Genomic DNA, 12,593 nt, shown 5'->3' with positions numbered 1-12,593 from the left:
ATTCTGTATCAGCAGCTTTAAATTACATTCAATCATTTAATGTTGTGAATCAACTGTTAAAGTTGTTAAAATTGCTCCCGTTATTCCATAATTTCCCTTTTGTCAACTTTCGACATGTGAAAGTTTTAAAACTATTTTAAAGATAGATTCAAGTCAATATTTTACCGATTTGGGAGTATTTTAGATAAAAAGTTAATTAGGTTCGCTTGGAAGGTTCGCTACAACAGCCTTGCAGGAAAGTGTACTGCTTTAAGATGGCGGCCGTTTACTAACGCCCGCATCTAGCTTTTTGTAGATGTGCTGCTAACGTTATCGAATCTATAATGCACCTAGTCCTATATAAATGATATCTACCTTAACATTATGCGGATGTACTTTCGTAGCAGCTTTTCGGCAGCAGTCAGGTATGTTGTTGTGTTTTTTATCTCGTGGCATGAGTTGAGCTAGAGCCGTGAGTTGAGCATTGGCATTACCCGAGGTGCCGGGTAATGAGAAGCATGATGTTTAGCTACTCTCGCTCCGTTCTTCATTGTGCCAAAGACCGCGCGGCGCGCCGAGTGTGTTGTACTTTCGCTTTACTTGGCATATTTCAATAATCGGAATTTGGATGTTTGTGAATCGTTCTCGAATCTTCCACGGCCGAATCGCGAATAATCTAAGAATCGGAAATTTTGCACACCTCTAGTACACACACATGCAGACATCCACACAGACACTCTCACACACTTTCAATCTATGGGATTATTAACCGGGAAAAATTAACATACTTTAAAACATGTATAAATTGAAGGCAAATATAACTACTAGGTTCTGCTAGGAAGACTTTATACATAATGTATGTGCACATCTTTGTGTCCATGCAGTAGATCACAAGTGTCAAATTCATGTTGTGTGGCCCGCTAAAAAGGGCATGTTTCTCACCAAAACAAAATTCAAATAAAACTTCTGTAGTATAGTGATCCCTCGCTAGTTCGCGGCTCACATTACACAAATTTTTTTCCTTTTAATCTTGTTATATAGTGGTATGAAAAAGTATCCGAACCTTTTGGAATTTCTCACATTTCTGAATAAAATCAACATCAAATCAAATGTGATCTGACCTTTGTCAAAATCACACAGATTAAAAAAAAACAGTGTCTGCTTTAACTAAAACCACCCAAACATTTACAGGTTTTCATATTTTAATGATGATAGTATGCAAACAATGACAGAAATGGGAAAAATAAGTAAGTGAACCATCACATTCAATATTTTGTGCCCCCCCCTTTTTTGGCAGCAATAACTTCAACCAGACCCTTCGTGTAGCTGCAGATCAGTCTGGCATATCGATCAGGACTAATCTTGGCCTATTTTTCTCCACAAAACTGCCGTAGTTCAGTCAGATTTTTGGGATGTCTGGCATGAAACGATGTCTTTAGGTCATGCCACAGCATCTCAATGGGGTCTGGACTTTGACTTGGCCACTCCAGAACGTGTATTTTGTTCTTCTAAAACCATTCTGAAGTTGATTTACTTCTGTGTTTTGGATCATTGTCTTGTTGCAGCATCCATCCTCTTTTTAGCTTCAAGTGTCTGACAGACGTCGTCAGGTTTTCCTGCAAAACATCCTGACAAAATTTTGAATGCATTCTTCCATTAATGATTGCAAGTTGTCCATGCCCAGAGGCAGCAAAAAAGCCCAAAATCATGATGTTCCCTCCACCATGCTTCCACGTGTGGATGAGGTGTTGATGTTTGTGAGCTGTTCCATTTTTACTCCCCACATCATGTTGTCTGTTACTCCCAAACAATTCAACTTTGGTTTCATCAGTCCAAAAAATATTTTGCTAAAACTTCTTTGGAGGGTCCAAGTGCCTTTTTGCAAACATGAAACGAGCAACAATGTTTTTTTTTTTTTTTAGACAGCAGTGGCCTCCTCCGTGGAGTCCTTCCATTAACATTTTTGGTTTTACATATAGTTGACGGGTGCACAGAGATATTGGACTGTACCAGTGATTTCTGTAAGTCTTTAGCAGACACACTAGGGTTCTTTTTTACCTCTCTGAGTATTCTGCACTGAACTCTTGGCGTCATCTTTGGTGGACGGCAACTCCTTGGAAGAGAAGCAACAGTGCCAAACTCTCTGCATTTGTAGACAACTTCTCTGATTGTCGATTAATGAACATACAGAATTGTAGAGATGGTTTTGTATCCTTTCCCAGCTTTATACAAATCAACAATCGTTGATCACAGGTCTTCAAACAGCTCTTTTGACCGAACCATGATGCACATCAGACAATGCTTCTCATTGAGACAATTCTTACCAGGTGTGTGTTTTATAGTTAGCAGGGCAGCTTGAAACCACTTATCAGTGACTGGGCACACACCTGACTTAAATTGTTCACAAAAAAATGGTTTCAATTGCTCTTTAAGTCTCCTTAGGCAGAGGGTTCACTTTGAAGTTGTTGAAGTTATTGCTGCCAAAGGGGGGGCGGGGCACAAAACTTTGATGGTTCTCTTACTTATTTTACTCCCTTCTGTCATTGTTTGCATGATATCCTCATTAAAATATGAAAACCTATAAATGTTTGGGTGGTTTTAGTGAAAGCAGACTCTCTTTTTTCATCTGTAATATATTGACAAAGATCAGATCACATTTGATGGTTATTTTATGCAGAAATGGGAGAAATTCCAAAAGGTTCAGATACTTTTTCATACCACTGTCAGTATCTTTTTCTAAAAATAAAAGGGTTCTAAAAACATTCATGTACACTTTATTTACATTTGCATGTGTATGTACACTTACACCCCCCCACACACCTGTCATATGAGAGTGAGAGAATGAATGTACAGTGCATATTATATATTTTACATATTATTTTATGTATGTTATTTAGATTATTAATGTTTTATTTACATTTCAAGCTGTTCTTAAATGTTCTAATGATCAGTGTTGTTAATATTACTTTAAAAAGTAATTAGTTACAGTTACAAAATTTCTTCTTCCAAAAAGTAATTGAGTTAGTCACTCAGTTACCTCTTTGTAAGAGTAAGTAGTTAACAAAGTAACTGATTTCACTTTTAATGGTCTATTCGTTATTACATTTATCTATTTTTTTTCCAAATGTATTCGTCTGTTCAGAAACACAAATGTAAACTGATCATTAACCAGTGCAAATCTCTGAAACTGTACGTTAGGCCTACAGCACAATAAGCAGAAAACTATTCTATCTATTATTATCTATCTATAACTAACTATTCCGGGAAGTAACAATATCAAATATTGAAAATAAGTCAAGTTTGAGAACACTACCTTTGACCTTCCCTGGCCAGTCGCCATTATCGCTGTCTTATTGTGTTTGCCAGAGCGTGCATTGAAGCTAGGCATGATCCGCCCACTTGGCCAATCATCATCGCGTTTGCAACGGTGTCACTACCCCCTTCTCTCCTCCCCCCTCCCACTCTGCTCTCTCCAGGCAGGCATACAGGCAGCTGATGTGTGACAAAATCAGACAACTTGCGCTTCGTGCAACCAAATTGTAGTAACGCTCATCTTCACATTCTCAGTAACTGTGTTGCAAAGATTGGAAAACTAATTAATTATATCACTCACAAATGATAAAAATAACCCCATTAGAAACACTGTTATACTCCTAACGCCACTATTAATTAACAACATTGCTAGTGATAAAATATGCATTTATAGGGTTTTATGTACAATTATTGATACTGTATCTACACAAAAAAAGGGGGAGGGGGTGACTCTACTTTGCGGTTTTTCCCTTTATCTGATTGTGGTTCTGGTCCCCATTAACAGCGAAAAGTGATGGACCACTGTATTCGAAATTAAAAAAATATTTTACTGCCGTAGTTGGCTGGGATAGGCTCCAGCACCTCCGCGACCCTCGTGAGGAAAAAGCGGCATGGAAAATGAATGAATGAATGAATGAATGTTGTTCCTCTAAAAATAACTATTTCGATGCCAATCATGTGATTTTTTTTCATCCTTCTGCTGTGAATTTCAAATAATTTGTCACTAGTGGACACCCGAACCATTTGAAATGGATTGGATGTCTATCACTGTCAATGGCAATCATTCTTAAAATGTAAACAATAAAATATGTCAACAATGTCTGCAAATGATTCATCGACGATCAAAATACTCATTGATTCATTTTGTAATCCAGCAGCTGTCGATTAATTGATAAATTGTGGCAGCCCTAGTTGGCAGACATAATAGCCCTCCGAATGAAACTATAAATATAATGTGGCTCCCAACAAAGATGGGTTTGACATCTCTGGACCTGATCAAAGTCATTCAGAGGCAAAAAATGGTAACTGAACAAACTGCTGTCTCGAAATTGGAAACATACGAACAAATAATGATTCAATGTTTCGCTTATTTTATACTTCCCTACATATTTCCTGCAAAAACATCCATTTTGTTACCATTTAAATAAAGGAAGGATGTTGCTGTCTGATAGCGTTGTCAAACATTTTCACAATAACTGTTAATGCCTTTTCTTAGATTGATATTCATAGTAGAAAAAAATGAGTTCAACAAAATAGCCCAAAGATAAAATGTCCAGCTCTTGTGTATAGCTCAATTTGCGGTGAGTTGACTTGGCTTTGGAGAATGTTGGGTACAAATAATACCACCATGCAAAGATTACAGCTTGCTGGAGGAGAGATGCCAATTTAAAGTGCTCTGAGAGCACCACCGAACCCCCAACTGCTAGAGGCACTCATTTGTGCATACCCAAAGGATTCTGATGGTGCATGTGTGGATTCCTAGCTAAGTGTATAGAGCATGTTTAATCTAGCAGAGTATAAAAATTCAATTTCCCCTTAGGAGGACTAATAAATGGGATGTCCCATAGAAATCTCTGAAATGGTGTTTGGAAAATGTGTAAGGAAATTGCAATCAATGAGGGCACATTTTACTTTACTATTTTAGTATTTTTTTTAAGGTGACAAAAGTCATAGAATTCACGTTAACATGGGTGGTGGATTATTTAAAACTCATGTCTATTTTAGGTGCAACTTTGAGATTGGTCTAAAATAAAAATGCTAATATAAAATAATGATGGGGAAATACAAGAAAACTCAATCAAGTTCTCACAAGAAGTTTCTCTAACCTAGCACTGAACCACTGGCCACTGAGAAACATGGACTAAAATGAAGCACTGAATGTTTCTTGGTAGACAAGTTCATCAAATATTAACAGAAAGCACTACCATCTTTCGGAGAACAATTCACAAATATGACTGATGGGGTGTCCTATATTTCAAGATTAAAGAGTAATCTAAAAATGCATAAAAATCAACAGGAATTGTCCCAATATCGAAAGGAGGTGACCTAGAAATGCGCCAAAACCAACAGGAAGTTGACTCCCCCCCAAAATGACCCCAATTCAACATGAATTGATGCGTAAATCTCCCAAAATCAACAGGAAATAACCTGATACCAACAGGGAGTGACGCTGGATGTGACACAATATAAACAGGGAGTGATGCGGAAATGCCCCAAAATTAACTGGAAGTTACCAGTAAATTCTCCAAAATCAATAGGGAGTTACCCAAAATCAACAGGAAGTGACCGGTAAATGCCTCAAAATCAATAGGAAGTGACCGGCTGCAGTTTTTCGACAAGGAGCGCAAAGTATTCCAACATAATTTCTCCAGGAGTTGCATTTTCTTGTAATAAATTTCCAGTCAAAAGCAAATACTTTATCTTGGGCTACACATTAAACTATGTCCACAACAGATGAGTGGTTGAGTGGTTCGGACCGTGTATGGACGCAAATGCATTTGGAATTTCTTTAATTTTCATTTTACATGAAGAGAAAAAAAAATATCCAATAAGAACCACACCTTATTGTTTGTAATGTTGTTACATGGTGTGTTATGTTAATATCCGCTGAGCAAAAGACCAACTTGTTGCCATGTTGTCGACTTTCATTACACCCTGTATATGCGTGGGTGTTAGGACAAGGGTAAGGGGTAAAAATCTTTTCTATAATTCAGTTAAGAGCACTGTCAATAATATATGGAGCTAAGGAAGGGCAAAATGGTATAAATTATTTATGCATTTTTCTTGGCCTGGCATTAGCATTAAAATAACAGCGCTTAGAGTTATACTGTTTAGAGTTGCTACAATGGTTAACAACAAAATGGACAAAAAAAAATGAAACACAAAGAAATAAGATTTTAAAATATGTCCGCTGTAGGGAGGCTTAAAATGCCAAAAGATAAACAAATGCACCCAATGTCTTTGATAAATTGCGAGAAAAAAAATTAATTATCCTCTCCTCAAGTTACTTACCATTTCCCCTGAACACCATGCTCTAATTTTTCAAACTTTAAAAGAAAGAAATTGAAAGAAATTAAGAATTATCTAAGATTAAATCTTCAAATCGTGCTTGCAAAGAACTTACATACATAGCATACCTTAATAGTTGATCAATCAAACACATATAAGAGGTTGTAAAACATACCTTTTGTTCACGACAGATCCACCATTCATCTTCATGCAGGTGACTTTTCGAATTTGAACTCCCATTGCACAGGAATCCGTGCTGTTCCAGAAGTTAGTTCGGTTGATTATCGAACGATCGATAATGCATGGCCCCCATGTTGAAGCCTCCCAGTAGAACACCAGGCAAGGATGGTCATTGCAAACTCTCCACTCTTCCAAAGCTGGAGCTCCTGGACACTCTTTTCCCTCTGGGCAAAACACACATGCAGTTGACATAAGTAACCTTAATTAGTGTTGAACTACTACCATTTTTTTGTCTTTCGATTCTAAAATACTGAATACTCACTTGAATGTAAATTCATTGCTATCATGGCTTGATCAAACACAGCTTAACTCATTGTATGGCATTGACGGATGTCAATACATTTGAAGTGTGAGGGCTGTGAGTGGATGAACAACGAAAATGGAATGGCCGTCTACTAGTAATGAACTAACTGGTGGGAGGGTGCATATTGGCCAGGGGAAGAACACATTTTTATTGTTTAGCTCATTGGCTGACATTCACAACAGTAAATGTCTTATCTATTTGAAGTGGCAGGGCTGGCAGCAAATGAACCAACGTTAATTCCTTGCCAGGGTGGCGGCAGGGTACCCCCTCAAATGGATTGGACGTCTACTAGCTTGAGGGGCACTTTACATGGTGACGCTACGAGTAGAGGTGGAAATCTTTGGGCACCTAACGTTTCGATTGTGATTCAGAAGCTACGATTCCATTATAAATCGATTATTCATGTCGACGTCATATGACGTTAATAAAGACCCAATTTACGAATTGAAGTGCACCTCCAAAAAATCCTGACTACGCATCACATCAACGCGAATTGACGTGAACCGGACTGTGATTGATCCGCTCGGAATGTTGTTTCCGGTTCAGCATAACAACACTGCCATTTTCAAATATACGCAAACGTCTTCTGGGTCGCCTTCAACATTGTATTAACAACATTTGTTGTTCAATATTGATTAGCTGCAGCTGCAAATACACACGTTCTCCGTTGCCACTGCTGTCAATGACCGGAGGAAAACTCAAGGAATTCGACAAGAGTCCCCCAAAACTATACAAAGACAAAGCCACACCCCTCTAGTGGTATGGCCGTGAATTACAAAGCAACGCGTTCCCTTGATGTAGAACTTCGAATGCACAATGACGGTAGTGTCTACGCCATCGCTCCACCGTCACCGGAACGCAGAAGCATAAATCAGCCTTTAGTTCACCCCGATACCGATGTTATTTTAGTTCCTTATCAGTAAAGCACTACACAGCACTAGCCTAATGTACATAACGTGAATGTATTTCAAGGTTGGCTAAACTCTTAACTTACTGATGGGGTCCAGATTTATCCGTTTGTATGTTTTCTAGTAGAGTGGTGCCTTGTGACCAGGCTGTAACTCAAAAAACTAAACACTGTTCCCTATTCATAAGAACGGGAATGCCATTAAGTCATTCAATGACAGCCCATGCCACACAGTATGTGTCATGGTAGTTAGTTAAAGAAGAAAACTGAATTTGAAAACACCCATTTGCAGCAATACACGTCGAATCCATTTCAAATGGGAGGGGTTGGAAGCAATCATTCGAAATCCATTCTAACACCTCCCAAAGAAAACAACAAAAATCTATCTTTAATATACCTTTGATATTTTTTTGCTGTATTTTCCAGCCAACACTGTTTTGCTCAGACATCATGTCACGACTTCGAAAAGACATTTCCTCAATGTTCTGCCTTCTTTTAAACAAGTATATGTTCTTTCCATCCATTTAAAATATTCAGAACTTTCAGTTGGGTAGCCTGAATTTTTCAGTTGTTTTTTTAGTCGCTCTGTCCATCAATATTCTTGTATATTCCAAGTATTTGGTGGAGGTTCTCTCTCAAAAAATGACATCAGTGTGTGTTTAAAGGATCAAAAGGGAAATACCTGCCAATGCGTTCTTTTCATACCCTTGACATTTTACATCTTGAGAACATGTAGTTACCTATTTGGCCCTGGGAATGGTACATTGCAGTCCATCCATCCATTATCCAGACTGCAAGGAAAGTGGAGGATGCAGGCAGGGTCATAATATCACTAAGTTTTTTTTGTTTTTTTGTTCTCGTGGCAGAAAGTCAGACATTTTCCCAGTGGGGGTTTGGCTGCAACAGCTAGTGCCATGTTTTAAATTGTGAGCAGCATCTCAAGGTGTTTTTAGAACTAAGGGGTGAAGGTTTAGAAGACAAACCTCTGTACTTGTTGCTGACAGGAAAACATGACAGATGTCATGTGGGGGAAAAAAGTGTTGCACTGATATGGCATTAAAATGACGTTACAGGTATCGAGGAGTACTAAGACATAATGTGCCGATGCCGTGCAATGTGTTTTTGAGATCTAATTTCGTAGTTGGTTTCCCAACCCAAGATATATATAGTGGTGCCTCTAAATACAAATTTCATTCGTTCCGTAACCTGGTTTGTAAGTCGAAATCGTCGTATGTCGAGAGGGATTTTCCCATATGAATAGATTATTGTTGATTATTGTTTGATTAATTCCTTCCAAAACCCAAAACCAATGCTAAGGTAAATCATTAATAAATACTGCAGGTACAATAACAAATAGCAAACAAATAGCAATTACACATAACAAAACAAATAAATTATACATAGAATTAATAATAATAATAATGATGATAATACTGTAACGAATCGGGAGCTAATGGATGGTTGTGTTTTGCATGCTGTTCCTGAAAGCACCGTGTGACTGATGACAGAGTGAGCGAGGTGCGTTAGAGTGGGAAGCTTTTACCTACTTTTTTCATGTACTGTTATTGTTGGCGTCGGCTATGGCTGACAGTAGCCGTGTTGCGTTGCACAAGTTCTAAAATATATGATTAAAAACCTGACAAAGCCGGCGACTTCCTTGCTAATGTTACAATAATAATAAAAACAATAAAAATAATAATGATGATGAGTGTCACCCTCAAGATCGTAAACATATTTGGCCATATTGTCGAGCCTGTTCAATGACGCGCACACCATGCTCATATTTTTCTAATATTTCCTTCTCAATTTCAATGGTAAGTGTCACTTTTTTCTTTTTTTCACCACCTACAATAACCTTTTTGGGACCCATGTTGATTTCTTTCACAAGAAAATCCGCCATGAAATGAAACCATGAAATTACGACGCAGTAACAAATTGTCGTATTTCGAGCATGTTGCCATATGTCGAGACAAATGATAGGTCAAATTTTACGTCGGATGTCGACAGGATCATATGTTGAGGTACCACTGTATATGTTTTTTCAAAATACGTGGTATTGGTACTGTACGGGCATCGGCCGATACTATAAAGCCAGGTGGTGGAATTGGGAGCTAAAAAATGGCATCAGTGCAACACTAGAAAAAAGTGCATATATTTCTGTGAGTATTACCTTTTCCTGGGAGTGCCAACACAGTGCGTGTGCGGCTTTGACGGCCATCTGCAGTTTTCGAGGCACAACTGTGGGAGCAGGGAGACCAAGAGGACCAGATGCTGACAACGCAATCTGCAGGACAAGCCACTTCACAGGATGCCTCAGTTGGTGGAGGGTCTTCTGCGCAGTAAGTCGTGGGCACATCCTCACCTGCCCAAAAGAAACCAACAAAGTGTACAGAGTGCCCATGAAGTTTGAGTACATTTTTGAAAAGAAAAATATAACTTTAAGTCTGTGATAGAGAGATATGTGGTGGTCCTTGCCCAGACTCCCATCTACTTTTACTTTTGTAACACTTCCGGTTTTAACATGTGGCATTAGTTCAGTTTGGCAGGTTGGTTGTGGCAGACCTAGGAGTGAACCTGCACCTCATTTGTAATCACCACTGCTTTTAAGGAGCAGCCTGAGCAGCAAGCAGGAGCCAGGTAACTCTGCCAGTTACATGTGGTACACCGGTCGACTAAACTACAGTATCTTTACTTTTTGACAAATTCAGATTTTTGAAGTGTTGCCTGATTTATGTTTTTTCCTTCAGGACACCTACCTAGCAAAGCTTCATTTTCTTTGTTTAATAATCTGCTTCCGTTTAATCTGCTTCCTGGTCGCACTTGGTCCGCATCGGCTTCGCCTACCCTGCCCTCACAGAGAATCTGCAATCCATAAACTGAATGCACCTAAATTTTAATAGTAACCAAATCTTCACCACTATATTTTTAGTTGAAGTTTTCAAAAATATGTCTTTTTCATAATTACTAGTGAGCCATGGCTTCAACTGAAGATAAAAAGTCTGTCCTTTGCCATGATGATGGGCATGCAGAAGCCTAATTAAAAAATAAAATGAAACAAAAATACATAGATTGTTTTCTTACTCATGTTGTGACAGCTACTCTCCATCACAAATACTTGTAAATTACTGTAAATTTTAGACTTTAAGGCGCACCTCACTATAAACCTCCACCCATCAAATTTGACACGAAAACGACATTTGTTCATAGAAAAGTAATAAATCACAGCTGTCCTCACTGTATTATGGAATATTTACACGAACGGTTTTTAACGGCTAACACTTTATTTGACAGCGGCATCATAAGACTGTCATCGTAAGACCGTCATAATTATGACATGACACTGTCATGAGCATGAGCATCGCAGTCCGACACGCGCTGAGCAAACTCACCCGTATGCGCAGAAGCATCAAAACAAATGACTACACATGCTGGGTCTACGTCACTCTAGGGTGATCATATTTTGATGTCCAAAAAGAGGACACAAATAACAGACATAAATAATCTCTGTTTTGTCTTACTCAAAGTTTCCATGGATTGATAGAACGCATGCACACACTGTGCGTGCATTGCGCACACATAAATGGGCAGTTTGCCCTGACTTTCGGCCTTGTAAGCAGTCTTGAAATATTGTTCATTTGGAGCACAGGAAGAAACCGATCATTCTCAGGCTTATCCTGGTTTTATGACTGTTGTCAAACCCGCCTCTTCCCTAAAAGCCGAGTTCAAGCTATGCGCTAACGCACAGCTCAATCCCTGCCGAAGCGACCTGTCTCTCGCTCTCTATTTACTGACACATGAATTCTGATTTGGGAGACTTGACAGTTCAGACCGCAGCTACATTCTGGAAAAATGTGACCCAGATTGGATTTTAACCTCATATGAAAGTGACCTAGATCGGATTTGAAATGGTCTACTGTTGTGCAACCTGTCCCGTTCAGACCGCCAAGTTAATGCCCCACTCGAGTCGGAAAAAGGGGGGAAAAAAATCGGATTCGTGCATTAATGTGCAGTATGAACCTAGCCTTAGCGTTATCGGGCAAATTATCTCACTTTTGAATGCATGTAAAAAATCCGAACTGGACAAAAATGGAGTTGGTGACACTTGGTGGATGACATTTCATGACATCTTTCATAAGCATTCATTAAAGGAAACCACGGATAGAAAGACTTGTAGTTCTTAAAAGATCAATAGTATTATGAGTTAAACTAATTTGACAATAAATCCCCCTCTTGATGTTTTAGTTTTTATACAGTTTGTAAAATTAGTTCAACTTGTAGGTCGCGATTTCTGTTGACGTCGCAGGGCGGTGAGATCACTGGGTTACGCTGCCGGGCTTCCAGAGTATCACTCTAGAGCACTGGTGTCCAAACTATTCCACATTGGGCCGCAGTGGGTTCTGGATTTCTTTCCAACAGACAAGATGACACCTTTTCACCAATCTGGTGTCTTACAAGTGTAATCAGTTGATTGCTGTCAGGTGTTGCTTGCTTTAGCAGAAACTTCATTGGTTAAACTGTCTGTGCTCAATTGGTTGGAACAAAATCCAGGACCCACAGCGGCCCTTGCCGACTGGTTTGGACACCCGTGTTCTAGAGACATAAACATGTCATCTGTTCAGCCCTTTCAATTTGAGCCTGAAAGGAGCATTAATGAGCATGACAGCACTGTCGAAATTTCACAAAATGAGCAGCAAAAGCAAAATGAACAGGAAAGACTGGATGAGACGAGACGAAACTAGAAAACCGGTGTTCTGCCAAAATGTACTGTACTGGTAAAACGTCCAACAAAAGGCAAATCTGACACTCAAGGTACTACCGTGCGCTTTCAACCTGTTTTGTTTA

General features: G+C 39.0%; 1 protein-coding gene across 2 annotated transcripts in view; it reads right to left on the bottom strand.

Moving 5' to 3' along the window:
• thsd7ba (thrombospondin, type I, domain containing 7Ba) overlaps window positions 1-12,593 on the bottom strand; it is a 364,521-nt gene that overhangs the window by 123,096 nt on the left and 228,832 nt on the right. For both annotated transcript variants that reach the window (XM_057851598.1, XM_057851599.1), the window contains exons 10-11: window positions 9,922-10,113; window positions 6,476-6,704 (exon numbers count right to left, since the gene is read on the bottom strand). In XM_057851598.1, the coding sequence (XP_057707581.1) occupies window positions 6,476-6,704; window positions 9,922-10,113 (421 nt within the window). The remainder of the gene's footprint in view (window positions 1-6,475; window positions 6,705-9,921; window positions 10,114-12,593) is intronic.

Source organism: Corythoichthys intestinalis, chromosome 12 (genome assembly GCF_030265065.1).
Source record: "Corythoichthys intestinalis isolate RoL2023-P3 chromosome 12, ASM3026506v1, whole genome shotgun sequence".
In the NCBI taxonomy this organism is placed as follows: Eukaryota; Metazoa; Chordata; class Actinopteri; order Syngnathiformes; family Syngnathidae; genus Corythoichthys; species Corythoichthys intestinalis.
Note: the sequence above shows the minus strand (reverse complement) of the source record. Positions and strands in the feature narration are given on the sequence as shown.